At 63.4% G+C, this 27,638-nt stretch overlaps 1 protein-coding gene and 2 long non-coding RNA genes across 3 annotated transcripts; 1 reads left to right on the top strand and 2 right to left on the bottom strand.

Annotated features, from left to right (window-relative positions):
- Positions 1–4,714: 4,714 nt before the first annotated feature.
- TET3 (tet methylcytosine dioxygenase 3) lies at positions 4,715–25,825 on the bottom strand. Its single transcript, XM_086768029.1, is given in 12 exon segments — positions 4,715–5,272; positions 5,274–6,691; positions 7,008–7,344; positions 7,659–7,796; positions 7,917–8,006; positions 8,310–8,460; positions 8,593–8,801; positions 9,226–9,319; positions 9,881–9,971; positions 11,945–13,289; positions 13,291–14,166; positions 25,734–25,825. Coding segments are annotated over 11 exon segments (5,034 nt in total). The 5' UTR covers positions 14,122–14,166; positions 25,734–25,825; the 3' UTR covers positions 4,715–4,942.
- On the top strand, positions 21,662–25,213 carry LOC147597432 (uncharacterized). The gene is made up of 2 exons (XR_015261211.1): positions 21,662–22,040; positions 23,053–25,213. It is a non-coding gene; the product is annotated as an uncharacterized LOC147597432 (long non-coding RNA).
- Positions 24,457–25,606, bottom strand: LOC147597431 (uncharacterized). Its single transcript, XR_015261212.1, has 2 exons — positions 25,362–25,606; positions 24,457–25,155 (listed from the first exon to the last, which is right to left on the bottom strand). It is a non-coding gene; the product is annotated as an uncharacterized LOC147597431 (long non-coding RNA).
- Positions 25,826–27,638: the final 1,813 nt, after the last annotated feature.

Raw genomic sequence — 27,638 nt, 5'->3', positions numbered from 1 at the left:
TGAAAGAAAGAGACGGGCAGAAGCGGGGCGCCCAGCTGAGCCCTCGCTGTGGGGGGAGACACCGGTGATTTGGGGAGGGGAACGGGCCCGGGGAGCTGGGGGGAGCGCGGTGCTGGGCAGTGGTGCTGGGGGGGGGTCTGCCCGCGCGTCGTGCGCCGGCAGCGCGGTGAAGCGGCGGTGCGCGAGCGCCATGGCGGCGCACGACGCCCGAGCGCCACGGCCGAGCACCGCGCGTCCGTGCACGGCAGGCCGAGCGCCGTGGCCCTGGAGCGTGCCCAAGCGCCACGCACGTGCGCCGTGCCCACGCGCGCAGCTCCGGCGCCGCGCCCGTGCGCTGTGGCTGAGCACCGTACCCGTGCACCGCGCATGCACAACACAGCCGAGCACCGGGCTGAGCGCCGCGGCCCAGCACCACGTTCACACATTGTGGCCAAGAACCATGTCCAAGTACCGTGCTCGAGCACCGCCACCACGCGCCACGTCCAAGCACCGCGGTTGAGCACCACGACCATGCACCGTGTCCGTGCGCCGTGTCTGAGCGCCAAGGTCGAGCACCGTGGCCAAGCACCACAGCCAAGCACCACGTTCACGCAGCGTGGCCAAGAACCATGTCCATGCACCGTGCCCCGATCACGCACCACGTCCAAGCACCGCGGTTGAGCACCGTGCCCGACACCACGTCCACGGCGCGTGGCCGAGCACCGTGCCCGAGCACCATGACCACGCACCGTGTCCACGCACCTCAGTCGAGCGCCGTGGCCAAGCACCGCGGTCGAGCACCATGTTCACACACCACATCTAAGCACCATGCCCGTGCACCGTGTCCAAGCACCGCGGTCGAGCACCATGGCCAAGCACTGTGTCCATGTTACGTGGCCGAGCACCATGCCCCAGCACCATGACCACGCACCACGTCCAAGCACCGCGGTTGAGCACCGTGCCCGACACCATGTCCACGGTGCGTGGTCGAGCACCGTGCCCGAGCACCATGACCGCACACCATGGCCAAGCACTGTGGCCAAGCACTGGGTTCACACACCACGTCCAAGCGCCATGTCCGTGCACCACGTCCAAACACCAAGGTCGAGCACCGTGTCCGTGTTGCGTGGCCAAGCACCGTGCCCCAGCACTAAGACCACACAGCACGTCCAAGCACCACAGTAGAGCACCGTGCCCCAGCACCAAGACCACGCACCACGTCCAAGCACCGTGCCCGACACCATGTCCACGGTGCGTGGCCAAGCACCGTGCCCCAGCACCATGACCACGCACCGTGGCCAAGCACCACAGTCAAGCACCACGTTCACACACCACGTCCAAGCACCGTGCCCGAGCACCGTGTCCACGACGTGCGGCCGAGCACCATGTGCATGCGCCATGTCCAAGCGCCACGGTCAAGCACCACGGTGAAGCACCACGTTCGCACACCCTGGCCGAGCGCCGCGTCCGCGCACCACATCCGAGCTCCACGTCCACGCCGCGCGGCCGAGCGCCGCACCTGAGCACCGTGTCTGCACGCCGCGTCCAAGCACCACGTCCACGGGGCGTGGCTGAGCACCATGTCCACACACCGCAACCGGGCACCACGTTCACGCCACGAGACCCAGCACCTGAGCGCCTCACCAAACGCGGCTCTCCTCCCTGCACCCCGGCCCCGCGCCAGAGGGGAACGGCTCCACCGCGAGCCCGGTCGGCGGGACGCCCGCCACGCGGCGCCCATTTCAGTTTGCATAAACCCAACCGGCTCCCAGCACGCTTCGAGCTGTCGCTCCGGAAAAGTAAACTTCCTTCTCGACGACATTGCTTTTTATTTTTTTTTTTCTTGGTTCCCTAGGTTCATATATACATTAGTAGCACCTCAGCGAGATGGAATCAGGCAGAAGCGTGATACAGTTTGTTAAAACACCATAGCACCGTTTTTATTAGAAGATTTCGTTAATAAAAATACGCCTTATAGAGCCCACAAAGCATACTCCAGTATTAAAAGGAAAAAATCAGCAATTGAGGCACCTCAGGGATTCTGGTTTCCTTCTCCTTCCCGTGCCTCGTCCCGAGAGCGTCGAGACAGGAAGGGGGGGACCCTGACACACGTCCCCCCCGTTTCCCGCCCGAGGCGAAGCGTCGCGGCCGGAAAAACCGAAGCGGCGTGGCGGGAGCCGGTCGGGGCTCCCCGCGCCGAGCTCTCCCCAGGGTTTCCACCCGCGGGCGTTGTTCTAGCACCATTGCGGCCGCGATCTGCTGCAAAATTAGGTCCCTATCCCACCCCGAAGCGATTAAAAACACCCCCCCACCCCCCCACCACCACCCAATCAAGTCCCCCTTAACGCCGCGACCTCCCCGGTTCGGCGCGGGCAGGACGAGCGCGGCCGCCGGGACAGGTAAAGGAAAAGATTTTGCTTGAAAAACAGCCTCTCAGCAGCAAGGGGTAAAGAGCTGTGCATAGATTTCTAGTTTTCATAGAAGAAGTCTGAAGCGTGCTAATTCGTCATGACTGAGATTTGAGGTAGGTTAGACGTTACGTAGTGTAAAAATGTGAGACTGCAGCAGTTCTCGCTCCCCGGCCCGCGGCGCCGGCGTCTCCCCGCTTCCCCGGGTCGAACCCGACGGAGCCAACGCCGCGCCGGACCGAACGCCCTCCCTGCACCAGAAAAAAAAAACAAAACAAAAAAAAAAACCTCCGAGGAAGCAGGACTTAGACAGGTAACACGGACCCTCGCTGTCCTCCGAACACACCCCTTCTCCTCCCGACCCTCACCTCGCCCAGGCGAAGCTCTCAAGGCACCCCCGCCACGACAGCCACACCGGGCGACGCCAACCGGGGCCAGCACCCGAATCCGGCCCCGCCGAACGGGGATTGGCCGGAACCGCGCCCTTCGAACCGCATCGCCGCGTCGGGTCCCCGCGCCGGAACCAGCATCGCCCGCCGGCATCCCTAAAATCTGACTTGCCATCGACTCCTCCGATCCTGATATGCTATTGGGTATTTAGAAGAAAAGCAGTAATAGCTCATTGAGTTTCCTTGTCAAATATACGCGACTTTACAGATTACGGTTAAAAAAAAAAAAATTAATTATGAAGGACGGACAAAGCATGTTAAATATTCTGCCAGTATTTACAGTTCTCCACAATAATCTCGTTTAAAACATACTGCGTTCAAGTTGGAGGGGTGGGGGGAGAGAGGGAAGAGGGGAGTTGGTTTTTAAGATTCGCTTTCGTTTTTAAATCTAGGTGAAAGTGCTTTTAAAAAAATTCTTTCCCTATTTACAGGTTTAAAATCAGACCACGTAAATGTTCCGGCTGTTTTACCGGGATCCTGCTGATCCGTGCCAGTGCGCGAGGAAGGAGGGTGACAGTAAACACACGGTGACGTCTGCGCGGCGACGGCGTGGGCGACGGCTCGCTGGCTCTCCAAAAGGCACCTCAAAGTGCAAACGCAACGACGCCGGCGACGCCGGCACCTGCGTTCGGCCGCGCCACCCTCCCGGCAAGCTTGCCCGCTCGCCGTCCTTCCGTCCGTCCCGGCGCGGCTCGGGCATCGGGGACGGGCGGAAAGTCTCGACTGAGATTGTTCGAAAAGCACCAGGCGGTTGTTGTCGTCGTTGGGTTATCGGTTGGGTTGTTGGGTTGGTTTTTTTTTTTTTGCGGGAAGAACAGCGATCCGTAGGAAGGAGGGATGGCACCCGGGGAGAGAAAAAGCACCGAGCCCCGGCGGCGCTCGCCAGCACGGCGGGGAAGGCGGACCGGCGCGGGTTTTGGCCAGCCGAGTCTTGGGATTCGCTCTTCCCAGAGCCGATCGCACGGAGAAAGTCCCCCGGAGACGGAAAGCACCAGACTTTAGCAACAGTGATGTACAGAGAGCAACACTAGCTATTCACAGTTTGGGGTTGGTTTGTGGTTTTTTTTTTTCCTGGTTTTTGTCATTTTTCTGTTTTCTTTCTGTTTTTTGTCCTGTCGGCTCCTTGAGAGATGCCGCTGCCGCCACTGCCGCTCTCCCCGGGGCCGCCAGCAAAAGAGCCCCGCAAGTCCGAGCCCAAGCGCGGCACCCCGGCAGCGGCAGCCACCTGCCGCGGCGCTCCCAGCCCAGACGTGTCCTGAGGTCTCCGGCGCCACGAAAGACGCCGGCTCGCTCCGTCCCGGCGGAGCCGATCCCGCCGGCGGCGAGGAGCCGAGCGAAGACGCGCCATCCCGGGACGTCCCGCTCACAAGCGGGTCTCCCGTCGCTGTAAGAAAGGACTCCTCGAGTTGCAAAACAGGGATTTTTAGGTCCTTGGAAAAAAAATTATGGGATGTTCAGCATGCCCGGCTGACACACCGCCCTGCCAGCCCCCACGCCCCGGAGCTGGAGGGAGCCACCTCTGGCCTTTAAGCTGGTTTGCTGTTCGCGTTATTTTTCACTTGTGTTCAGGTTGTTTTTTTTTTTCAACGTTGGCTTATTTTTTCGAAGATCGGCTTCGTCGTTGTCGTCGGAGTAAAAAATAAAATAAAATAAAATCCAATAAATAGGCATTTTTAAGTGGAATTAAAAACCTCTCCTTTGCGAAAGGACACTATAAACTCCTCCCTCCGTTCGCGCAGCGCATGAGGCTAGATTAAAAAATCGTGGAGATATAAATACGAGATTACCGAAAAGCGTCCAAACAGCATCGTTCCTCTTTTGTTTTTTTTTATGTTTATCGAGTTTTGCTTCGTTTGCCAACTCCTCGCCAAGCGCAGCTCTCCGACGGCGTGCACCCGCGCCGGCTCCGCTGTTTCCGAGCGTGCGTGTTGGGTTCGCTTTCCGCGGGTTGGGTTTGTTGTTGTTGTTGTGTTTTGCTTCGTTTTTGTCTATTTTTTTTTTTTTTCTTCTCCCCCACGCCCGAGGAGAAAGCACCACGAAGCAACGCCGGGCTCCGGCGCTGCCGAGGGTTGAGGTAAGATGGGGGCCGCGGCGGTTGCCTCCGTCTCAGATCCAGCGGCTGTAGGGGCCCGTCACCTTGGTGTAGGCGTAGGAGGACACAGTGATGGCGGAGTTGGTGGGGATGGCCACCGCCTGCCGCGTGGGGACCGAGTCCCTCCTCTCCTTGCTGGGCGCCTCGCTCGCCAACGCGCCGCCCCACTTGCGTTTCTTGGCGAAGGCTTTGGCGTCCGGCGGGAGGCCCAGGCGCGCCGCCTCCTCTTGCCGGGCTCGAGCCCGCTCCGCCAGCTGCTTCATCTTGGCCTCCCACAGCGCCAGGCCGTGGTTGGGCTGGTTCAAGTTCTTGTGTTGGTAGAAGACCAGGGAGATGCGGGTGGGGGTGGCAGCGGTTGGGTTTCTTCAGCGGGGTGGTGGCGTGGAGCTCACGGCGGGCGCACTCGATGAGGATGGAGCCGTGGGCGGGCGCCACGGCCACCCCGCCTATGTTCTCGTCCAGGAAGTTGTGCTCGCTGTCCGACCACTCCTCCTCCTCCTCCTCTTCCTCCTCCTCCTCCTCCTCCTCCTCCTCCTTCACCGCCTTCTCCGGCAGATCCTCCTCCAGGCCGAAGGGGTCCCACGGCTTCTCCCGGTGTGGCCCTGCCACCCGCTTCTCACCCACCGCCGCCTCCCACGGCTTCTCCGGCAGCCCCGGGCTGGGCGCTGGCGTCCTCTGCTCCTCCGCCTTCACCGAGCCCCAGGGCTCCTCGGGGAAGCCGGGCAGCCTGGGCAGGGCCGAGCCGAAACCCAGCGACCCCAGCAGGCTAGGGGTGCCCGCGCCAGCCAGCGCCGTCTCCCCCAGCTTACAAGGGCTCCACGGTTTCGGCAGCAAGCCCGAGCCGCGCGCTGGCACCGCCGCCTCTCCCGCCAAAACGTTGGGCCACTGCTTCTCTGGCGGCGGCAAGCGCGCGGCGGCGTCGAAGGCGCTCAGCTTCTCCCGCCCGCCCGAGCCCGGCATCAGGGCGCTCCACGAGCCCTCCGCCGTGCTAGTCCTCTCGGGAGAAGACGTGCCCCGGGACACTTTGAAGGGGCTCCACCGCTGCTCCGGTCCCCCGCCGCGCGCCGAAATGGCCGGCAAGGCTAATCCGCTACCGGGCACGGCCACCGCGCCGGGAAGGGGCTCGATGGCGGGCGGAGGGTCCGGGGGCTCCTGCTTGATGGGCCGGCTGCTGAAACAGTTCTGTGCAAACAGCGGTGACTCCTCCAAGCCTGAGTTAGTCCTGTGCGTCCCAGCCGCCGCCGCCGCTGCCGCCGCCGCCGCTTTCTGCTGGCTGGCGTAGCGGTTAGCCCGCTCGTAGGTGCGCTGGTGATGGTTTTTGCTCCGGACACTGTGTGGGATGGGCTCAGGGAAATCGGCGTTCCCGTAGGCGTGGTTGAGGTTCTCCTGCAACGCCGAGACGTCGGGCTTCTTCTCGTAGCCGTTGCTCACCCAGCCGCTCCCGCTCCTCTCGGGCGCCCCGTAATTCAGAAACTGCGAGGGGAACACGTGGTTGCTGGAAAAGCCATAATACCCGAAGGAGGGAAGCGCGAACTTGGAGTGAAACCCGTTCACGGAAGGCAGATTGGGCTGTGCATAGTAGGAATGGTATGAGTAAACACTGTTCATGCTGTACGGGTCGGAGGGCCGGCAGCTGCCCAGCACCGAGTAGCTCTCCACCACCGCGTTGCCGTTGTACTTGAAGGCGTTGTAATGGCTCTGCGGCTCCACCTTGATGGAAGGTTTCAGAGGCTGCGGGGGCAGCCCGCTTTTCAACACCATACCTGCGGGCACAGCACACACACAGCCCCCGTGACCCACCGGCTGGAGAAGCCGGTGGCGGAGAGCGAGGACCCCCAAAAAAACTCAGCTGGACTCGAAAATCCCGCGGCGACGGGCTCACCGGCCGAGCGCAGAGGTCGGCACCGCTCGGCATCGCCCGGTGCGCCGGCACCAAGCGGCAGCCGGAGCTCCCCACCGCACCACAGAAATGCCTTCCTGCACCCCAACGCGTCGAGCGCTCAACCCAACCGCACCCCCATCCCCTCGCGCGCTTTCCGGACGGCTCGGGCAGCAGGACCTCAGCTCTGCCCCCGTTACCTGCGTTCTGCTGGAGCACGGGCAGCTCGAGCGCTTCCTGCTTGATCTTCTCCGGCGTCATCAGCTTCTCTTTCTGCAGCTTCTTCTTCTCTGCGGCGGCTTTCTTGGCTTCCAGCTGTCTCTGCCGGCAGGACTTGGCGGGCTCGGGCAGCTTGCGGACCTCGCGGGGAAAGGACGTGAGCACCTGGATGGCCCCACTGCCCACCTTGGCGTTTTGGTTCTCCTCGCTGCCGAACTCATCCGTGCTGGACATCTTGTAGAGGGGGAGGACGTGCAGCTGCTCATCTTCGGGGATTTTCCCCACCACGCGATTGTCTTCCTTCGTCAGCGTGCAGACCTGGGGGAGAGCAGGGGGTCATCAGCGGGATGCTGCTGGATGCGGCCTGTGCGGGATAGGGATGAAATTTCCTCCCCGTGCCCCTCATCGATGCGAAGCCACGCTGGCCTGGCGTCCCCCACAGCCTGCCCCGATCCTCAGCCAGCGTTCGGAAACCTCCCACAGGGTTTGGGTCGGATGAAAGCAAACCCACCGTCCCCATTAGCTGGGGCTTCAGCACCCCACAGATCCGAATGGTTCCATTTGAGGTGCGCAAACACCTCAAACGGGGCGGGGAGCAGCATCCCGAAAAGCCCCACCGGGCGCCTGCTTACCACCGTGCAGCCGTTGTAGAGGTTATGCTGATCCTTGTGAGCATGGGCGCAGAAGTCCATGCACGCCGTCACTCCCGAGAACGGCCTCCCCTCCTTCAAGCCCAGCCGGCAGTCTATGGCTACGTCCTCGTTGGTAACCTGGCAGAGGGAGGAGAGGGCTCCGGTTATCCGAAATCTCCCAGGGGCCGCTGCCCCCCGCCCGTTTCTGCCTGCCGCCGGGCTGGCGCGCTCCGAAGGGGACGAGCGGGCGGCCGGTACCTGGTTTTGGTAGGCTTGCGGCGCCAGCCTCTTGTAAAGCGGAGCAACCTCAGTGGCCAAGTCCTGAAAGCTTTTCCGGAGCAGCTCTTCCTGCGGCAGGGAAAAGAGGAGGACGTCACCCCGGGGTTTCAGCAGCAGGGACGCAACTGGGGGCAGAGGGCCCGCAACGCCATGCGGCATCCGACGCTTCCCACCAGGTTCAAGCAAAGCATGTGGCTTAAAATCCTGGTGAGGTTTGGGCCGTTCAGCCCCCATTTCCCAAATTCATCAAAAAATCCCACAAGAAATCCTACTCTCGCAGGCTTCCTCCCTGCAAAACGTGGAGCTGGGGGTACAAGGAGGTTTGAACCCGCAGCCGTGGCGGTGCTGCCCCGCTCCGCCCACATCACCCACCTCTTTGGGATTGTCCCCCACCAGCCGGAACTTGCGGGGAGTTTTGCTCCGGGCGTATTTGCAGCCGTTAAAATACATGCTCCAAGAGCAGCCGAAGGAGAAGGAAGCGCCGCAGGTGTTGGGGTCCTTGCCTTGGCACGCGCAGGTCCGGCTGCGGGAGGGACACCGCGGAGGAAGGTCAGCCGCCGGCGCGGCAATGGTAGCTCCGAAAATGGAGGGGGGACCCCGCATCCCCCTCCCAGCCCGTCTCCCCGAGCCAGCTTGGCGGCGCGCTGGGACTTACTCGTCGTTCAAGCCGCAGCGGCGGCTGGTGGGGTTGCCGTACTTGGTGAGGGTGTCGGTGAGCTCCTGGTAGAGCGTGTCGCCCAGCGTGCGGGGGATGCCCTCCCAGGCCAGGATGAGGATGATGATGACGGCGTTCTGGCAGTGGTGGCCGGCCCGGTGCCGCACCAGGCACAGCAGCTTCTCCTCTTGGTTGTGTCTCCGTATCACCTGAAAAACAGCGGGGTCAAGTCGGACCACCCCAACGGCAAACGCCTCCCGGGACGGGGCAGACCCCAAAAGCCGGTTCCGGCTGCCTTCCGCGGTGCCCCATGGGGATTTGGGTGGCAGAGCCAGGGGGGGCTCCCATGGTTCCATCCACCCCCTCGGGCTTTGGGGCGCCGGAGGAGGACGTGCCCAGCCCAGGGGCTGCAGAACATGCTGCTCGGCGCGTGCCGAGGGCGGGAAGTCCCGCAGAGTTTCCCCGGGGGCGGCGGCCGCTCGCGTTTCCTCCTTGCCAACCGCAGACCAGGCATCCTGCCGCCGCCCGCTGCGGGCACCGTCGGTGGGGGGACCTCCTCATCCCCAGGCAGCGAGGGGACGGGCAGCAGCGTTACCTCCGAGCGGGGACGAGACAGGGGGCGCAGACACTCACCCACTTGGCGATGGGGCAGCCCCGGGAGCTCTTCCCCTCCTTCCCCGTGTAGATGACCTTCTCGATGCGGATGGCCTTGCCCTTCTCGCCATACCTGCCCGGGGGGGGACAGCCGTCAGTCCCCTCGCCCTCCTCCACCCTCACACATCCCCCGCTCGCCCTCATCGACCCCTCACGAGCCCCAACTTGCCTCACAGGAGTCCACTTGCCCTCACGGGCTCCCACTCACCCTCAGGAGCTCCCGCTCACGCTCACAGGACACCACTCACCTTCCCAGGACCCCACGGGACCCCACTCCCCCTCACAGGACCCCACTCACTCTCACAAGCCCCCACTTGCCCTCACAGGACCCTCACAAGCTCCAGTTCTCCTTCACAGGCTCCCACTCACCCTCATGAGACCCCACTTGCCCTCACAGGCCCCCACGCACCCCCACTGGACACCACTCACCCCCACAAGCCCCACTCACCCTCACAGGACCCACTTGCCCCCACAGACCCCTCTCAGGCCCCCACTAGCCCTCACAGGAGTCTCTTTTGCCCTCACAGATCCCATACACTCTCACGAACCCCCACAAGCACCCATTCACCCTCACGGGACCCCGCTCGCCCCCGCGGCCCCCCAGGACAGGCTGGGACGGGGCGAGCGCCCTCACCGCTCCTCCATGAGCTCCCGGATGGACGCCACGGTGGGCCCCGAGCCCAGGTGGGTGTAATACGGCCCCTCGTCCTTCTCCACGATTTGCTCTGCAGAGGCAGGAGGGGAACAGAGATTTGGGGGTTTGCACCTCCGCCGGCTGCCCCCGAGGATGCCAAACCCCCAAATTCCCTCAAATCAAGCACTTTTGCCCCCAAAATCAAAGGTTCCTCGACGGCCTTGCCCCCTAAGAGCATTGGGGAAGGGAAGCCGCAATTAGGGGTTCGTTAAAGGCAGCTCCCCTTCACTTTCTGCTCCCTCCACTGCTGGGGAACAGGGGACGGGCACTCAGACCCGCACCCTTCGGGGACCCAAAACTTCCCGGAGGGGTCAGAGCCACTCCAGGCGTCGCGGCAGCAACCATGGCTCCATCCCGGCATGGGGGGATCGCGCCGGCCACCCGGCTCTGGGCTCTGCCGAGAATCAGCGATCGGCAGCGGTGGGCGATTCGGCATGCAAACCCCCCCCGGGGTCATCCCCGGCCCCCCTGCTCCTCGCCACCTCCCACCCTGGCCCTGCTCACCAGGACTGGCCCGATTGGATGCCATCAAAACCATCAGGGGATGATTTTTGGGGCTGAAAACTCCGGCTGCTTGCTTTCGAGGCTGGCCGGAGGGTTCGGGGATGCTCACGGGACGCCCGGAGCCGAGCCCGCGCGCGGAAGGAGCTGCAGCGGCGGGGAGAGGCGGAAGGAATGGGGGCTACGGAGGGGGACGCGGGGGCTACAGCCCGGCAAGCAACACACCCCCCGCAGCAGCCAACACCTCGGGGCTTTCAGGGCAGGAAAGCGCTGGCGCGGGAAGCAAAGGATGCTCCGGGCATCCCCGGCGCGCAGGGACGCTCCAAGGCTGCCGGCTGGGATACGTGGGGCGCGGCGGCCGGGGCCCCAATCCTCATTCCCGTCACGTCCCGCCGGCCGGGTGCCACGGCGAGGAGAAAGCCGGGCTCAGCTGGGCCGCAGCTGTCCAGACCGAGATCAATACGGGGACGCAGCGGAGGCTGATTTTATTACGGCGCCTAACGGCACAGGCACCTAATAAAGCACCCAGCCTCGGCTCCCGCTCAGTCGCCTTCTCTCACAGCCCTGAGAAAACCGAGAGAGGTGGCGGGGGGGAGGAAATCCCCCCCAATCCCAGCCCCTAAACCGCGCTAAAAAACTAAAAGCCCTCTGTGCGCCCAGTGCCATTTGGGCTAACGACTACTGCCGTTTACGAGCAAACAAATAAATAATCATAAAGCGCAGCTTGCGCTCGGCCCGCGGCCGCCTCTCCCAGCGGCGCGGGGGTTTGGTTTTTTCCCAGCTGGATGCTCCAAATCCTCACCCTGTTCCTGCCAGGGGAGAAAGGGGCTCCGGTCTAAATTTTGGGGAGGGAAGATCCAGCTCCCAGAGCTGGACCACGGGGACTGGGTGGGAAATCTCTATCACTTGCTGTGAAGTCTAATAAATGCCAGCACACGCCACGAAAAAAAAAAAAAATCCCAAATCCAAGAGTTACGCAGCCCAGCGGGATCAGCCACCGAACGTCCTGGCCCGAAACGCGGCTCTGGGCGTAAGAACGCACGCCGAGCCGAAGTCTGGGGTACTCTGGGTAACCCAAACCAGCAAATTCGGCGTAAAAGAGCCGGAAGAAGCAGGTCTGAGGTGGGTTTCGGCGCTGGGCCCTTCCACGGGGTTTAGCCGGGCGGCGAAGTGGAGCCAAAACCCAACGGCCATTCGGTTTCGCCAGCACAGCCAGGTCGGTGCTGGCACCACCCCCGCGGTGACGCGGCGGTCGCTGGGCGCTGCCGTCCGGCCGTGAAAACAAGAGAAGAGAAGAGAGAGCGCAAGAGGCCTGCGCAACGCCGGGGTTTCGTCACACGAGCGTCGAATCCCCCCCAGAACGCGACGGCTTTGCCGGCGCCGCGGCATTGCTTCGTCGTTTATCCAGCGCGATCCCACCCGGCAAAGCAACCTCCCGGAAACGTCACCCCTGGGGCGACCCCCCGCCACCCCCGGCACCCCCCGGCACGGCCGCCCGCTCACCGACGCAGTCGCAGGTGGGGAACTCCGCTTGCGCCCGCTTGGCCGGGGTGTCCAGGAGGCTTTTGGTCGGCGTGTCCAGGTATTTCAGCGGCGACTCCAAAAAACCGCTCAGGGTGGGCGTCAGCGGCACCTCGTCCTTGGTGGGCGTCCCGTCGGCGTCGTCCGCCTCCGGGTTTTGGCTTTCCTCAGAGTAAAAGCACGTGGTGGAAACCACGGTGATAGCACCAGAAGATTCGATTTTGATCTGTTTGGGGGATCGGGCGGTGAAGGGGGGCTCCGAAAGCGGCCCCTTCCCCGGCGAGAACGAAAAGCTTTTGTGTCCGGCTTGAGGAGCGCTGCTTGAAGCCGGGGCGGCGGCGGCGGGGGGCACTTGTGGGGCTGGTGTGGGCCCCCCAGGCAGCTCGGCAGCCCCGGGGGCGAGCGGGGCGGGGGTCTCAGGGGGCTGCACGTTGAAATTCTCCCCAAATTCGGCTTCGAATTGCCGGATGAGCTCTTCCAGCTTGTCATCCACCACGATGGGGGCAGAGGCGGGCGGCGGGGGAGCGGCTGGTGCTTCCTCTGAATTTGTCGAGCCCACCGGCACCGGGTGAATTTGGGGGCCCCCCCCGGGGGCACCCCTTTCCTGAGAGTCGGGAGCCGGGGGGCCGCCGTCGAGGGGGTTCGGTGGCGAGGGGCGAGCGGCGGGCAGGGGTAGTGCAAGAGGCTGGAGGGGGAAGGCAGGCGGCGGCGGCAGCGGTTCGGTTTGCATCTCTTCGGCGGGGGGTTCGGCGGGCGCCCGAAACCCCTCCAGGCTGATCTGCCAGAGCGGCGGGAAGAGCGGCTGCGAGTCCTTCTGCTTCGCCTTCTTGATCTGCACCTGCTTACGGAGCGGTTTGGCCGGAGGGGGCTTCTCGGGAGGCGTTTTCTTCTTCTTCTCTTTGGCCTGCTTTTCGAAGGGCCTGGGGGGCACGGCGGGGGCGCCGGGAGCCCACCAGCCGCTTGGCCGATCCGCGGGTGCCGCCGCCGCCGCCAAGCTTTGCTCGAGGAAGAGGCTGCGCTTGTGGTGGAGGTGCTGCTGCAGGACCAGCTGCGTCTTCTTGTGCAGGTCGGGCTCCGGTGGCGCCGGCGGCAAACGGGGGCTGCTCGGCACATCCTTGACAGGCGCTCGTTCGGGGGGCTCCGGTTTAGGCGTAGCCGCTTTGCCCGCTGTCGCTTCGGGTCTCTTGAAAGCCGCCTTGATGTAGTCGTCGGCGTTACCCAGCAGTTGCTCCAGCTCCGCCATGGGGTCTCCAGCCCCCGTCGCCCCCTCGGCCTCCAGCCCCCACGTCGCCGCGAAGCCCCCCCGCGGAGGCGCCGCGCCGAAAAAACGGCTCCGGCGCTGCTCCCGGCTCCGACGGGTAACGGGGCTCGTCCCCTGGCTGCCACGCGGCCCCCGGCGGGGCGAGGGGGCCGGGGCCGAAAGGGGTGGCGGGGGGTGGCGGGGGCGGAGGCGGGGGGGGTTTGCTGTCGCCGGCGGGCTGGGGGAGAGCAGCCGAGAGCTGCGTGAGGGCTTCGATGGCTATGGCGGTCTGCAGGCTGATGTTCTTCTCCTTGGCGATGGTCAATGCGCTCTGGGAAAAGGGGAGGCCGTCGGGCGGGCACGGCTCGACGGTCTCAGGCACCGGCTGGGGGTCGATAGCACCTTCCTGGGGGGGTGGCGGGGGGTTGGCGGCAGCGCTGCGGGGCCGCGGTGATGCCGGCTCTTCGCCGAGAGCCGTCTTGATCTTCTGCTCCAGCCATTCCAGGTAGTCAGGGCACTCGGGGCCGTCGCAGTTGCAGTTGGGGGGCTTCACGCCGTGCTTGGCCAAAGCCAGGGCAGCCTTGAGGGCGTGCAGGTCCTCTCCCCGCGGCACGCCGTCCACCGCGCTCAGCCCACCCTGGCTCATCTCCGAGTCGAACTTCTCGTACAGCAGCGACGGCGAACCCGGGGGCGGTAGCCGGTAGGAGGAAACCGCTTCGGCCACCGCCGAAAAGGCCACCAGGTTCCTGACGTCTTCCAAGTGGGCTTTACCAGCGGCGGGCGGCTGGCCCGGCGACCAGCCGCTCGGCTCCATCAGCGCCGCGCCCCCCGCCTCCGGCCGGCCCCCATTCGCCAGGTTGAGCCCGTTGCCCTCGTTCAGCCGCCTTTCTTCGACATAATTAATTGGCCCTTCTTCCATCTGGCTTCTGCTGGGTCCATCAACCGGGTCGCCCGCCGAACCTGTCTGTGAGGAGGGAGAGAGGAGAGACGTGAGCGTCCCCTGCCAGGACCCCCGTGCCACCATCCCCCACCCTATCTTCTCCCTCTTTTTTGTTTTTTATTCCCCCTTTTCCCATCTCTTTTTCTGACCCGGCTGCCGAAGAAGAAGCAGATGAGCCACACGAAAAAATAATCACCGGCGGCTAACCCACGCGGGTTTTGCCCGTCCGCGTAAGGAGCAGCTCAGCCCAAAAGGCGGCCAGTTTCCACTGCGCCGGCCCCGCGCCACCCACGTCCCCACCCCGCCGCCCGCTTTCGAAATTGCTCACGGGACGGTTCGGGATTTCCATTGCCCGGCCAGGGCGAGACGCGGCGGGGTGGCACGGGGAGAGCGCCCCCGGCTCCGGCGGCAGTTTGCACCAGCGAAGGAAGCAACGCGGGGAGAAAAGGGGGGTTTTTTTGGACTCGCGCCTGAAGCAAACACCCCAGGAGCAGCCGTCCTTCGCCGGGGGCCGCGGCACGGCAGGAAGCCGCCGAATCGGCTACGCCAGTGCCAGGGGTGGCACGGGGACGCTTTCACCTCGAATAACCCAGCGTCTACATCAACACGGCGGGCTGGGGCCTCCCGGCAACGCCGAGCTACGGCACCAGCATCCAGAAAACCGGCCGCGTGCCAAGAGGAGACCAAACCCATCAGAGCCTCCCACGCCAGCGCCAGGCGGTGGCACCCAGGGAGCCCATCACCCCGGCGTCTGGGCTCGCGTGCCCCGGTGGAGACCCGCCAAGGGGTTTTGCCAGAGACAGAGGGTATCGCAGCGCTCCGTGGCGCTCTCCTCTCTCGGTGGCGGGGGGCGTTAGCGCTCCGGCAGCCCGGGGCGCCGGGCGCTGGCGGTGTGTTTAGCAGTTTGGCGATAACCGGGGGGAGCTTCCTGCAAGCTGAAAATACAGCAAAGCTCACTGGAAAAAAACACGACAAAGCCAGCGAAGGCTGCGGGCAGAGCTTCCTGCCCCGGACGGTGCCGGTACCGGCCGGCGGGAAGGACTGGGGGCCGGCGGGAAGGATTGGGAGCCCAGAGTCGCGTGGAGACCCCGAGTTACCGCTCGGTGTTCGAGCAAGCTGTCAGTGTGCAGCTGGCGGTGGCGGAGCGGCGTTTAACCCTTCAGCCCCACGGCACTGGCGTCCTTCGCGGCGACAGGGCGAGCCAAGCCACACGCTGGAGCGCACGCTGGTTTCCACGCCGGAGATAAGCACGCTGCTGACGGCGGCGAAACCGGGGAGGAACCACTCCCAGCACGATCACACCCCAAAAATTCCCCCTTCCCCGGGGGTGAGAACTCCCAGGGGAGCGCAGCAGCGGCGCAAATCCCCACGGCCCCGCTGCGGCGCGGGGCTCACCCTGATGCTGCGGCAGCTTTCTCGGGGCCCTGGCTCCGCTCCCTCCGCGGCATCCCCGGAGCCAAGCGATGGAGCCGCCGGCCATGGGACCGGTCCATCAGGTCTGAGGAGCAAGTGCTTCGTCGCCGGTTTGTGCCGCGCGCCAGCGAAACGGCAGCCCGGGCAGGGTGGGGACAACACGCCGCCCCCGCTCTCCTTTGCAAAGCAAGGAAGAAACAGCCTCACCCGTCCTTCCTACGCCGTCGTCTTCCTCCTCCTCCTCCTCCCCAGCCAAAAGGGTTTTTCCCAAGCGGCGCAGGGTGGCAGGGAGAAAAACACCCCAAGCCCCCTCCAAGTCCTGGGGGGGACACGCTCGTACCCCGAAGCGTCCCCGGCGTCACGCTGGTGATGCCAGCCCGGAGAAATGATGACAAACCTGTTTTGCTCCGGGCGGGGAGCGGACGCTGGCCCCAAGGGTCTACCCGGAGGGGTAAGGGCAGGGGAAGCCCCAAAAACCGGCTGCCGGGCCACGGTGGCGCCGCGGGCTGCTCCATCCCATAAACCAGGTTATCGACCCAGGCTGGGGACGCAGGAAAATAGTTCATCCCGCAAACGCGAGGCAGGAGTGAGCATCTCCCGCCGCTCCTAAAGGTTAATCCGAGAGCTACAACCTTCCCCAAATCAGTGGGGGGAAAAAAACAAACAAAAAACAAACAAAAAAAAAAACCCCAAAAATTATATTTTTCCTGGCTCTTTCATCCAGCTCCTTTTGTTCCCAGCCCCGCAGGCTGGGAGATGGAAAGACCTCACGGCTTCTCCCCAAAAATCAATCCTCCTCCCCTGGCCCCGCATCCCGACTCGCTCCGCAGCATCCGCGGAAATCCCCTCCATCACCGCCGCGGGCACGCTCTTCCTCCACGCCCCGGCCTCTTTTCCCCAGAAAAAGTGCTGCTGCCCAAACCTCCTTCCATTCGCCCCGCGAGAGAATAAAAGCTGGGGAGGGGGGAGGGAAATAAATTAAAATAAAGAGAAAATAAACGCTTCGGTTGGGGTTAGCGCGGCTGCTCGGCTCCTTGAGCAGGGATAAAAGGGATAAAATCCCCCTGAGGATGAAAACATTTGCTTTTTTAATCTGGTTTTCCTCTTTTTTTTTAATATTTTTTCCCCTGTTTTAAATGCCTTAAACAGAGGGAGGGGGAAAAAAAAAAAAAAAAAAGAAAACACACAACCACACAGGCAGAGCCCGGCTTGGAGGGTTTCCAGCCTGGGCTGAGCTCCCTGGGAAGAGCTGGGAGCCGTTTCCAACGCAGCGAGCGCCGGGGGAGCCTCGGCGGGGGCACGGGGCTGCATTCGGGTCCGGCTCTGGTCGGGCAGCACTTACGTGTGCGGGGCGGGAGGCGAAGCCGGAGGCGACGGCGGGACCGTCCGACGAGGAAAAGACGAAACGAGTTGTTCGAGCCTCAGCCGCCCCGGCCCTCCCCGCCCCCTGCCAAACCAGCTGGAGAAGCCATTAGCCCCGGCGCTGCGCGCACGTAGGGACGGACGGACGGTCGGCGGAGGGCCCCGCGCCAGCCCCGAAAGGCCCCTCGACGCCTCTCCTGGGGGGACACGGGGGGGACCCCGGCCCCGGCAGCCAGCGAGGAGGCTACAGCAGGGAACGGCAGCCCCCGCCGCCACCGCCCTATAGATCCTGCTGCCCTACAGATCCAGCAACCTGCACATCCAGCAATGTATACATCCAGCAATGTATACATCCAGCAATGTATACATCCAGCAACCCCACATCACCAGTAACCCCTTATATTCATCAATCTTATATATCCAGCAGCCCTATGTAATCAGCAATCTTATACATCCAGCAGCCCTATATACCCCACAACCCTAAATATCCCACAACCCTAAATATCCAGCAAGTTATACACTCTGCGATCCCGTACATCGAGCAGACACAGATCCCCTAAACACTCAGCAACCCTAAACACCCAAGCCCTATGTACCCAGCAACCCTATACATCCAACAGTAGTCTATATATAGCGCTCAGCCTACATATAGCAACCTAGTCTATATATAGTAACCCCATACGTCCAGCAACCCCATACATCCAGCACAGATCCCCTAAACACTCAGCAACCCTGAATACCCAAGCCCTATACATCCAGCAACCCTATACATCCAACAGCAGTCTATATATAGCACTCAGTCTATATATATATATATCCAGCAGCCCTATATAATCAGCAATCTTGTAATTCAGCAGCCTTACACATCCAGTAACCCTATATATGCAGTAACCCTACACATCCAGTAGCACTATATATCCAGTAACCCTATATATCCAGTAACCCTACACATCCAGTAACCCTATATATCCAGGAGCTTATATACTCTGCAATCCCCTATATCCGTAAGACCTATACATCCAGCAACCCTAAATATCCAAGTCCTATACACCCAGCGACCCTATATACCCAGCCCCCTATGCATCCTATATGGCCAGCAGTCCATACATCACACAGTCTATAGATCTCTATTTTAAATATCTACAGCCCATACATCTGTATTTTAAATATCTATAGTCTATACATCTGTATTTCTAATTATTTCTTTCAATCTGCAAGAAAAATGAACTAAACCCACTCAAAGCCAACAGGGGAACGGGTTTTAAATCCCCGCTCGCCCCCAAAAATTCCTCCGTGTAAATATTTGGGGGATTCGTTAAAGCCTCGGCGGGACCGGCAGAGAACGGAGCAACTCAGCACACGCAAAGCGGTGTGGAAGGTGCCGCTTGGCGTCATCCCGCCGCAAAAAAAAAAAAAAAAAGCTTGGTTTTATTAAAAGTGCAGAATTTGGGGGCCGGAAGAAGGCTGGACCGTACCGGCGGGGACGCCGAGTCCTTCCCGGCGGCATCTGGGCGGCGACGGGGGGGGACACGCCACCGTGCACCGGGGCTGCGGCGAGGGCACGGCGGGGTGTTCGGGAGGTCAGCGGGCGCCGCTGCCAGCCGGCAGCGCGGGCCGGCCAAGAGGCAGCTTGGCTGCCGGCCCCGTGCCGCGGCGGTGGAGCCCGGCCAGCCCCGGCGCTCGGTCTGTGGTTTTCCTTCTCTGGCAGCGGCCGCGGGGGATCCTTGGGCGGGACGGCGGGTTGGGGGGCACCGTCACGGGGAAGCCCCCGGCAGCCCCGGGCGCGGGAGACCCTACAATAACAAACCGCCCGGCCGGTGCCGCCCAAAGGTTTCGTCGGGGAAAACGTTGCCGAAATCGCACACACGGGGCGATGCTCGGATTGATGCTCCTGGGGGGCACCGACTCGCCCCGCCAGACCCGGAAAAACCCCCCCTGCCAGTCCCAAACCACCGCCACGATCCCGGCGGGGGGAACGCCGCAGAGGAGCCGAATGGCCCCAAATCCACGCTCGACGCCATCAAAAATGGAAAACTGAGGAAATCTGGGAAGACTGAGCGCCGAGCCGGACCCGCAACAGCCCCCGGCCGCCCCCCGGCTCCCCCCCGGCCGGGGTACCCACCGCGCCGGCTCGCGGCCCCGGTTCCCTCCCGGCACGGCGGGCGGCCGCGCCTGCCTCTCCCGCCTTGTTTTCCAAGCTGTTTCCATGGCCCCGGCTGACCCCGGCGCTGGGTCTGAGCTACTCGCTCCTGTCCTCATTTAGCCCGGAGAAAAGCCGGAATAGCGCCGGTGCCGAGGCAGCCGAGCTGATTTACGCCGCGGGAAAGCCGGGCTTGGCTTGACGCGAGCCCCGGGAGCAATTTCGGGGACCCCCGTAGCCGTGACCCCTCTCCGGACGGCGCTGGGACAATTATTTCACCCCTTTTCCCATCTCACCGTGACACAACGAGCCGCTTGAACACGACAGATTCCCGCTCCCGGCTCTCACACCGGCATCCCGCCAGCACCGGGAGCTTCCAAGGGAGACGGGGGATTTTTTTCCAGGTGGAAAAAAATTTGTCACCATCTCCATCCTCCTCGTTTCCTTCAGGGAAAGGGTTTTCCCTTCAGGAGAGGTGGCAGCAGGGATGCTCCGGGAGGGAATGTTTGGGATTGGGATGCTTGGGATCGGGATGCTCAGGGAAGGGATGCTCGGTGCGGGAACGCTCATGGAAGGGACGCTTGGGATCGGGATGCTCGGAGCCAGGACGCTCAGGGTCGGGAACGCTGGAGGTCGGGAACGCTCAGCACCAGGGCCAGGCGAGCGATGTCCCAGCGGATGCTCCCATCGGAGCAGGTTTTGGGAAGCGAGCTGCTGAGGCCAAGCCGCGGCGCGCGTTCCCACTACGGCACGCGTTCCCACCAGGGCGCGGAGCCGAGCCGGGAGCCGCCAGTTGGCGCGGGCAGGGGGGAAAGGCTTGGCACGGCACGGAGCTGCGTCAGGCTGCCGGCTCCGGCCGGGCAGGGAGCGAGCCGAGCTCTTGAAAGGGAAAAGGAGGAGGAAAAAAAAAAAAAAAAAAAAAACACAAACCCGCGGCGCTATTTTTGTTTCTTGGAGCAGTTTTTTCCTCAAACACAGCTGGCTCCTCTCGTGCCGGCGCTCGGCTACCAGATTGGCACCGGGGCCGGCTGGGCAAAGCCAAATCGCTGGCTGGTGGGGAGCGGTGCCTGCCCCGGCCCCAGGGAAGGGGAAGGGAGGAAGAGGAAGGGGAAGGGGAAGAGGAAGGGGAAGGGGAAGAGGAAGGGGAAGGGGAAGAGGAAGGGGAAGGGGAAGGGGAAGGGAAAGAAGAAGAGGAAGGGGAAGAGGAAGGAGAAGGGGAAGAGGGGAAGGGGAAGAGGGGAAGGGGAAGAGGGGAAGGGGAAGAGGGGAAGGGGAAGAGGGGAAGGGGAAGAGGGGAAGGGGAAGAGGGGAAGGGGGAAGAAGGAAGGGGGAAGATGGGGAAGGGGGAAGATGGGGAAGGGAAAAGGGAAGAAGGAAGGGGAAAAAGGGAAGAAGGAAGGGGAAAAAGGGAAGAAGGAAGGGGAAAAAGGGAAGAAGGAAGGGGAAAAAGGGAAGAAGGAAGGGGAAAAAGGGAAGAAAGAAGGGGAAAGAGGAAGAAAGAAGGGGAAAGAGGGGAAGAGGAAGATGGGGATGTGGAGGAAGGGAAACAAGTGGAAAAAGAGGAAGAAGAGGAAGCGGATGGGGAGGAAGGGGACAGTATTGGGAAGGAAAAAGGACCCACCTGGGAAGGACAAAGGGAAAGCGCGTGGGCCGCAGGAGAAAGGCCCGGGGCCTCGCCTCGCCTCTCACCCGGCCCGGCAGCCTTTGCCGTCCCAGCCCAGCCGCCCCCGTGGGGCTGGGCCCGATTTCGCAGCCCCCGTCCCACGGGGCTCGGTCCCCTCCCGGCCCCCCCTCCACCGTGGGGACACTTCCACCCCGCCAACCGCTTTGCATCGCAAATGGAGGAGGAAAAGCTGGGTTTGGGGGAGCGAGGAGGAACGCCGCCCCACCCCCCTGCGCTAACCAAGCCGCACCCCAGTTTTCAAGGCTTTGTCCCCCCCGTTTGAGCCGGGAGGGGGTGGTCCCTGCACCCTCCTGGCCCCCGGGTGCAAGTCAGGATGTGCCACCCACAGGTGCTCGGTTCCGTCCCCGTCCCATGATACCTGGGGGCTGCCCGCGGCGTCCCCCCTTCCCGGGACGCGGGGGCTCCTCACGCCGCCGCCGCTGCCGCGCCGCACAGCCCGACGTTTCGGCAGAGGAGGAGGAGGAGAACGGCGCACGCCGCCGCCCTCCCGCCCGGCAAGCGCGGGCAAGTCAACGCGCGACGGCCGGCGGGCAAGAGCCGGGAGATGAGTGGGAGCCCGGCCCTGCCCCGTCTGGGAGCAGGGAAAACGCCGGCTCTGCCAAACCCGGAGCTGGTTTCACCGCCACGACCTGTCCCCGCGGGGAAAAGCGCCTCGCGGCGGGCGGGAGACGCGACCCTTCTGGATGAAATCCCTTTTCCCAAGGCCGGAGAAAGAGGCACAGGGTGGAAAACGCATGTCGGCGGCGCGGGCACCAGCAAAACCATTTTGCGGCACGCTGTATGAAAATAAAAAAAACCAAAACCCCTTTTTCTCCTCCCAAATTTAAAGCCCTGGTTTCCTCCCTGGGGGCCAGCGTCGCTGAGTCAGCGCCAGCACTGCTGAGTCACCGCAGCCACCTCAGCCCCAACGTCAACCGGCTCCGGCGATGAGCTGTCGCGGGGGCTTCGGCACCTCCGCGCTCGCCAGCAGCCACGGCGCTGGCGCTGCCAGGCCCCCGGGAGCCGCACCGCGAGGCTCTTCCCGGCACTAATTTGGGGATCTCACCAGCCTTCCCCCCTCCAAAACCTCACCCAGCCCCAAAACCCCGCCGATCCAAGGTAACCGAGACGCAGCCGGCAGCTGCGCGAGGAAGCCGGCAGCGTTCCAGCTCTCCCATCCTCCGACCAGTGCCGCGGTTCTCCCAAAAAAACACCCCACCGTGGACCACGCGCCAGCCGGGAAGGCCACCATCCCCACGCTCCCCATCTCGCTGGCGGAAAGAGGAACGGGAATGATAAAAAAAGGGGGGGGGGGGGAACGTAATTTTGCTTTTTTTTTTCCCCCCCAACTAGGGTCATCAGCGCCGCGGGAGATGCGCCGACGCCACCTCCGGCTTTCCCCAGCCCGGTGACGGGGTTGATGACTCACGGGGAAGGAGAGGAGGGGGGGGGAAGCGGCGCGTGCACGGGGCCGTCATGTTTGTAAACCTAAAAAAAGCCATGTGCGGGCAGGCAGCGTGCGCCGGCCGGCAGCACCGGCTGCGGGCGAGGAGCGCGGCGGCGCGCAAGGGACGGACAGCGCCGGCAACCCAACCGGAGACGCCTCGGCGAGGTGCCCGGTGCGGGCGGGAGATGTTGGCCACACCGCAAGGGCTTGCGTGGCGATGGTGTTAATTGGCGAGGCTTTAGGTGCAAGGGCTTTAATTACAACGGCGTTAATTGGCGCGGCTTTAAGGGCAAGGGCTTGAAACGCAACAGCGCTGGACGCAACGGTGCTGGACGCAACGGGCTTCACGTGCAACGGCGTTAAACGCGACGGCGTTAATTGCAATGGATTTAATTGCAGGGCCAGCTGGGCTTTCTAAGAGGCTCAAGGTTTTAAAACCCCTCGCCGCGTCGCTGCTCACCCCCCTCTCGCACCCCATCACCGCGTTCGCGCCGGGCGGCGGCTCCCAGCACGCTCCTCCATCCCCCTCAGCCCGGCGGGGACGCGGGGGGCTGCGGTGACCACGGCCGTGCCGCCAGCTCAGCGGTGCCGAACCCTCCAGCCGTCACGCAGCATCCCCGAGCCTCCGCGCTGAGACTGCACCAATTACAACTTGCTTCAATCCCTTTTTTTTTTTTTTTTTTTAACCAGCATTTTCAGGGCTTGGGGTGGTTCTGGGTTGGTTTTTTTTTTTCTCCCCTCATTTGGCTGCGATGGAAATTGCAGGCTCGGGAGCTGGCGGTCCCCAGCTCCCCCGTTCGACAGCAAAATCTCATTTAATCAAAAGATGCGGCGACTGAAGCACTTCTCTTTTTTTTTTTTTTTTTTCTCTCTCTTCCCCTTAAGAACTGCCATTTTAGCTGTAGCAAACAAACACGCCGCATTGTCCCCGCGACACGACTCCCTCCGACAACCCGGCACGACCCTGCCGGCAAACCCTCGCCGCCCGCGCGCCGCCAGCCCCATCCCGCCACTGCCCAGCGCCCTGGCTCCCGCGAAAAAGGGGGTTTCGGCCCGGGAGAGAGGAGAAAATCGGGGTTGAGCTGGGTCTGCGGGGCTGGCGGGCAGATGTGGAGCGGGGATGGAGCCAATCGCAGCTGTTTCACCTCCAGCCTCTTCCCGTTTCATTTCATCTCCCCTTGGATGCTGGCCCGGGGAGAGAGGGGGATTAAAAAAAAAAAAAAAAAAAAAAAAAAAAAAAAAAGCTCTTTCATCCTCAAAATAAAGGTCTGGCACCCTCTCGCACCGAGCTGCAAGCAGCAAGATTAAAGAGCTGGCAGAGGAGGGGGAGAGGGGGCACAGTACCCAGAAGGGTTGGGTTTGGGGCGCGTCGCTCTCGTCCCAGCCCGCATCCCAAGCAGCGCTGGGGACAGCGAGGGGACGGCGATGGCGGGCTTCGGCGCTGGCGTCCCGTTAGAAACGCTCCCGTGGAGCCAGGGACACGGCGGGGACCCTGGCACGCGCGGGCAGGGAACGGGGACCCCACTGCCACAGGAACGGGGATCGGGGGTGTCGGCGCGGGCAGGCAGGGGGCCGAGGACACCGATGTCACAGGGACAAGGACAAGGGAGCCGTGCGCGTGCTGGCAGGGGACCGGGGACCCCAATGACACGGGGTAGGGGACTAGGGACCCCCACACGTGCAGGGAGCGGAGCGGGGACGCCGACGCTGCAGAAACCGGGAGCAGAGACGCCAGCGCGCAGGGGCAGGGGGACGAGGGACACCACTGCCGTAGGGATGGGGACGCCGGCGCGCAGGAGCAGGGGAGCGCGGACCCTGCCGCTGCGGGGACGAGGACCGGGGACCCCGGCACATGCAGGTAGGAATCCGGATATCCCGATGCCACGGGGACAAGGACCGGGGACCCCAGTACATGCAGGTAGGGGAGTGGGGACCCCCGTGCCATGAGGACAGGGACTGGGGACCCCAGCACACGCAGCCAGGGGACCGGGGACCCCCGTGCCACGGGGACAGCTCACTCCCAGCGCGCCAACACCGGGAACGCCCCAGGAAAGGCTTTTTGGGACAGAGACCAGCAGCACAACCGCGCGTCCCAGCGGCACCGCGCCACCGCTTCGCCGTCCCCGTCCCCAGCGGGGCCAGAAAAGCCCCACCAGGAAAGGCCAGAGTTGGGTGGGGGGGACATTTTGCTTTCCCAAGCTGGCCCCTCCTCGAGCCACCTCTCCCCTTAATTACCTGCGATAAAGGGTCCAGGTCGGTAATCCGAAAAACAAACCTCGTCACAGCTAATTAGGTGCCAAAGGCCAAGAGCGGGGCTCGTTTATGGGGCCACCGTCACAACCTGCGAGGACTCTGCTCCGGCGCTGCCCGTCCCTCCCCGGCATGATGCAACCGCGGAGCCGCACCGACGCTCACCGCATCCCGCGGTACCCCGCACCCCGCCATCCGCGAAGGGGTCTTTTTTTTCGCAAAGCATCCGCGGACGCGGAGGCGGCAGCGGCGTCGGCGGGCAGGCCGGGTGCACGCGCCGGCACGTGCCGGGTGCGAGATCCGAAGCGTCCCCTCGCCTCCCTCGCAAACACGTGGTGCCGAAGCCGCACGCTGCGGACTCAAAAAACTTTCGGGGCGGCCGCGCGGTTCGACGCGCTCTCCCTGACCTCGGGGACGTCCCCCGGTGCCACCGGCGTCCGCAGCCGCTCGGATCCTGCCCGTCGCCGAAGCACGCCGCTCCCGGCAGCGGGATGACCCAAATCGCCGCCTCGGATGGCGAATGCGACCCCAAAGAGGAGGACCAGCCGCTTTTTCTCTCTCCCTCCATCCTACTCTCCGCGATTTCCCGGCGTGACGAAAAGCGGGGGGTCCGACCTCGCCAGACCCCGGTGTCCTCGTCACAGCGAGGGATGACAGCCACCAGCGGCCGGGTTACGTCAGGGTGACGTCACGCCAAGGGGAGCCTCGTCGCCCTTGTTAGCATCACCCGCCGCACCTCTGAGCTCAGCACATTTCGGGGATGAATAAAAATAACGTTTGAAAAAAAAAAATAAAATAAATAAAACCGCTGAAAAGCAACGGGGTAATAAAAGATGGGGGGGGTATTAGGGTTTATCAACCCCCCAACCCCCATCTGCCCCCCCTCCCCAGCTGCTGGAGGGGAAGAAAAAGGGAGAAAAGAGGGAAAATAGTGCAAAAATCACCCGAAAGGGGCGCGAGGCCGAGCCGGGGCCCGGCCGGGCGGTGCGTGCCGAGCCGCGCCGAGCCGTGCCGAGCCGTGCCGAGTGTGTGCGTGTGTCCCCACGTCGCTTTGTCCTCCCGGCCCCGCCGCGCCTCCGCGCCCGCCGCGGCTCCTCCGCGCCGCAAAACACGCGCGGACCACGCGTGGGAGAACCTTGGTGGGGGGGCTTCACCCCCCCCTCACCCCCCACACACAACCCCCACCACCCCCCCCCCAGCCCGCCCTTGCACGTCCACGGGTGGGGGGGGGGGGTGCACGGGTGGGATGTAAAGGGGGGGTGCGTGAGGTGGGGGGGTACGCGGGGCGGTATTTTGGGGGGGGGGGGAGTACTCACCTCGCCGCTCCCCCCGCCGCGGCCCCCTCGCAGCCCCCGCCGGGCCCCGGCACGGCCCCGGCCCTCAGGAGGAAGCCATCTTGTCTCCCTCTCCTCCGCGCTCCCTCACCGCCGCCCTGCTGCAGCCGGGGGGGGGTCTGACCGGCGCATCTCGCCTTCCTCCCCCCCTCCTCTTGCTTCTCCTCCTCCTCCTCCTCCTCCTCCTTCCCCCTCCGCGCTCTCCCCACGCGTAACCCCCCCCCCTCCTCCCGCCCCCACGCTGCGCGACACCGCCCGCCCCCGCTCCCCCCGCCGGGGCCGCCGGCTGCGCAGGGGCGGGGTGGGACACGGACACGCGGGGGGAACCCCCCGCCCCCAGCCCCGCCGCTGCGCCCCCCACACCCCCAAAAAAAAAAAAAAATTGGGTAACAGGGCCCCCAAACCCCGATCTGGTGCGTTTCCCCCTCCCCACGGGAAACTGAGGCAGCGGCCCACGCTGGTGGGTGGGAACAAAAACACGCGGGGGGCTCGATGCCTTATAGCAGCCAGGGGGTCCCCAAAACCACGCTTTGCCCCCTCCCCTAAATATTTTCCTTCGTTTCAACCCCCAGCACCCTCGTTAATTTGGGGCCACCGTTAATTTGGGGCCATCGGAGTTTTGCGAGCCTTCAATCCCGCACACGCACCCACGCGTCACCCAGCTGCCCCCTCCTCCCCAAAATCCAGGCCCCCGGTGAGAAAAGGGGATGGCGAGGGGGAAGCATTTTCCCGGGGGAAAAGCGGTGGGAATGGGCCGGCGAAAGGGTTAAGCCGGGGCTGGAATCCGTCAAACAGCCCCGGTGGGATCAGCTCCAGCTTTTCCAACCCCTGTCCGGAGCTGTCGGGTCTGGGATACAAGGCACACATGGATTTTTGGGGAGCAGGAAGGAAAAAGGGGAGTCGGAAAGGGAATTCCCCCAAAGCCTTCCCCATCCAGGGCTTCCAGGTGAGGATCCCGGGATGCTCCAGCCCGCCGTGGGTTTTCCAAGCCTATTCCTGGCCAAGCCACCACCGGCAAAACTTCCACAAACTCAAAAGGTCCCAAAGGTTTCCCAGGTGAGAACTCCTTTTCCAAAGGGATTTGCAGCTGGAGTGACCAAAGGAGTTCCCGGCCCGTGCGAGGCCGGGCGGCACAGGGGACGGATAAAACGGACACCGAGTCCGGGTGGAAAATGGAACCACAGATCCGAAATCCCGTCCCTGTGATATTTGCTGGAGCCCCTCTCTTCCCGAGAAGGCCGCGCATGAGCCGAGCCCGCAGCCTGCCGGGATCCGACCTTTGCTCCGGGCAAGGCAACTCCCATGGGAATCGATAGGATAAACTGGTGCCGGGAACTGGTTTTTCCTTCCCAATTTCCAACCTTGCGCCACGGCACTGCGGGCCGCAAACCCTCTTTGCGTCGCTGAGCTCAGCACCGCCGTGCAACAGGTCGCTGCAAAAAAAAAAAAAAAAAAAAAAAAAAAGAAAGCCAAGAGGAGGGGGATTTAATTAACGGAGGTGCCGCCTTCCTCCCACCCTCCTCCTCTTCCTCTGGCCAGAGAGAGCAGTGCATCCGCCGGCACCCAGCCGGCGATTTGCTCCCCGCGTCAGTTTAGCCGTTAACATCGCAGCCGAGAGCTGAAATATTTTCGGCAGAGGCATGGGAACGGCGAGCGTCGCTCCAGCTTAACCGCTGACATCCTCGGGCCTCCAGGTGACGCCTGGATGCGCCAGCCGCAAACGAGACGAACCCCCGGCCGCTCCTTCATCCCGTCATCCATCTGGGAGACGCCAGACCCGCTTTTGGGCGATTTCGCGCCCCAAGCCACCGGCGAAACCCCTCGCGATGGACAAATTTAGTAACTTTTTATTAGTGATGCTTGAAATGAGATTATCCCTAATCTCCA

The sequence above is a fragment of the Chlamydotis macqueenii genome, chromosome 27 (genome assembly GCF_036417535.1).
Source record: "Chlamydotis macqueenii isolate bChlMac1 chromosome 27, bChlMac1.mat, whole genome shotgun sequence".
NCBI lineage: Eukaryota > Metazoa > Chordata > Aves > Otidiformes > Otididae > Chlamydotis > Chlamydotis macqueenii.
The sequence above is the reverse complement of the archived record's forward strand: the minus strand, read 5'-3'. Positions and strand labels throughout refer to the sequence as shown.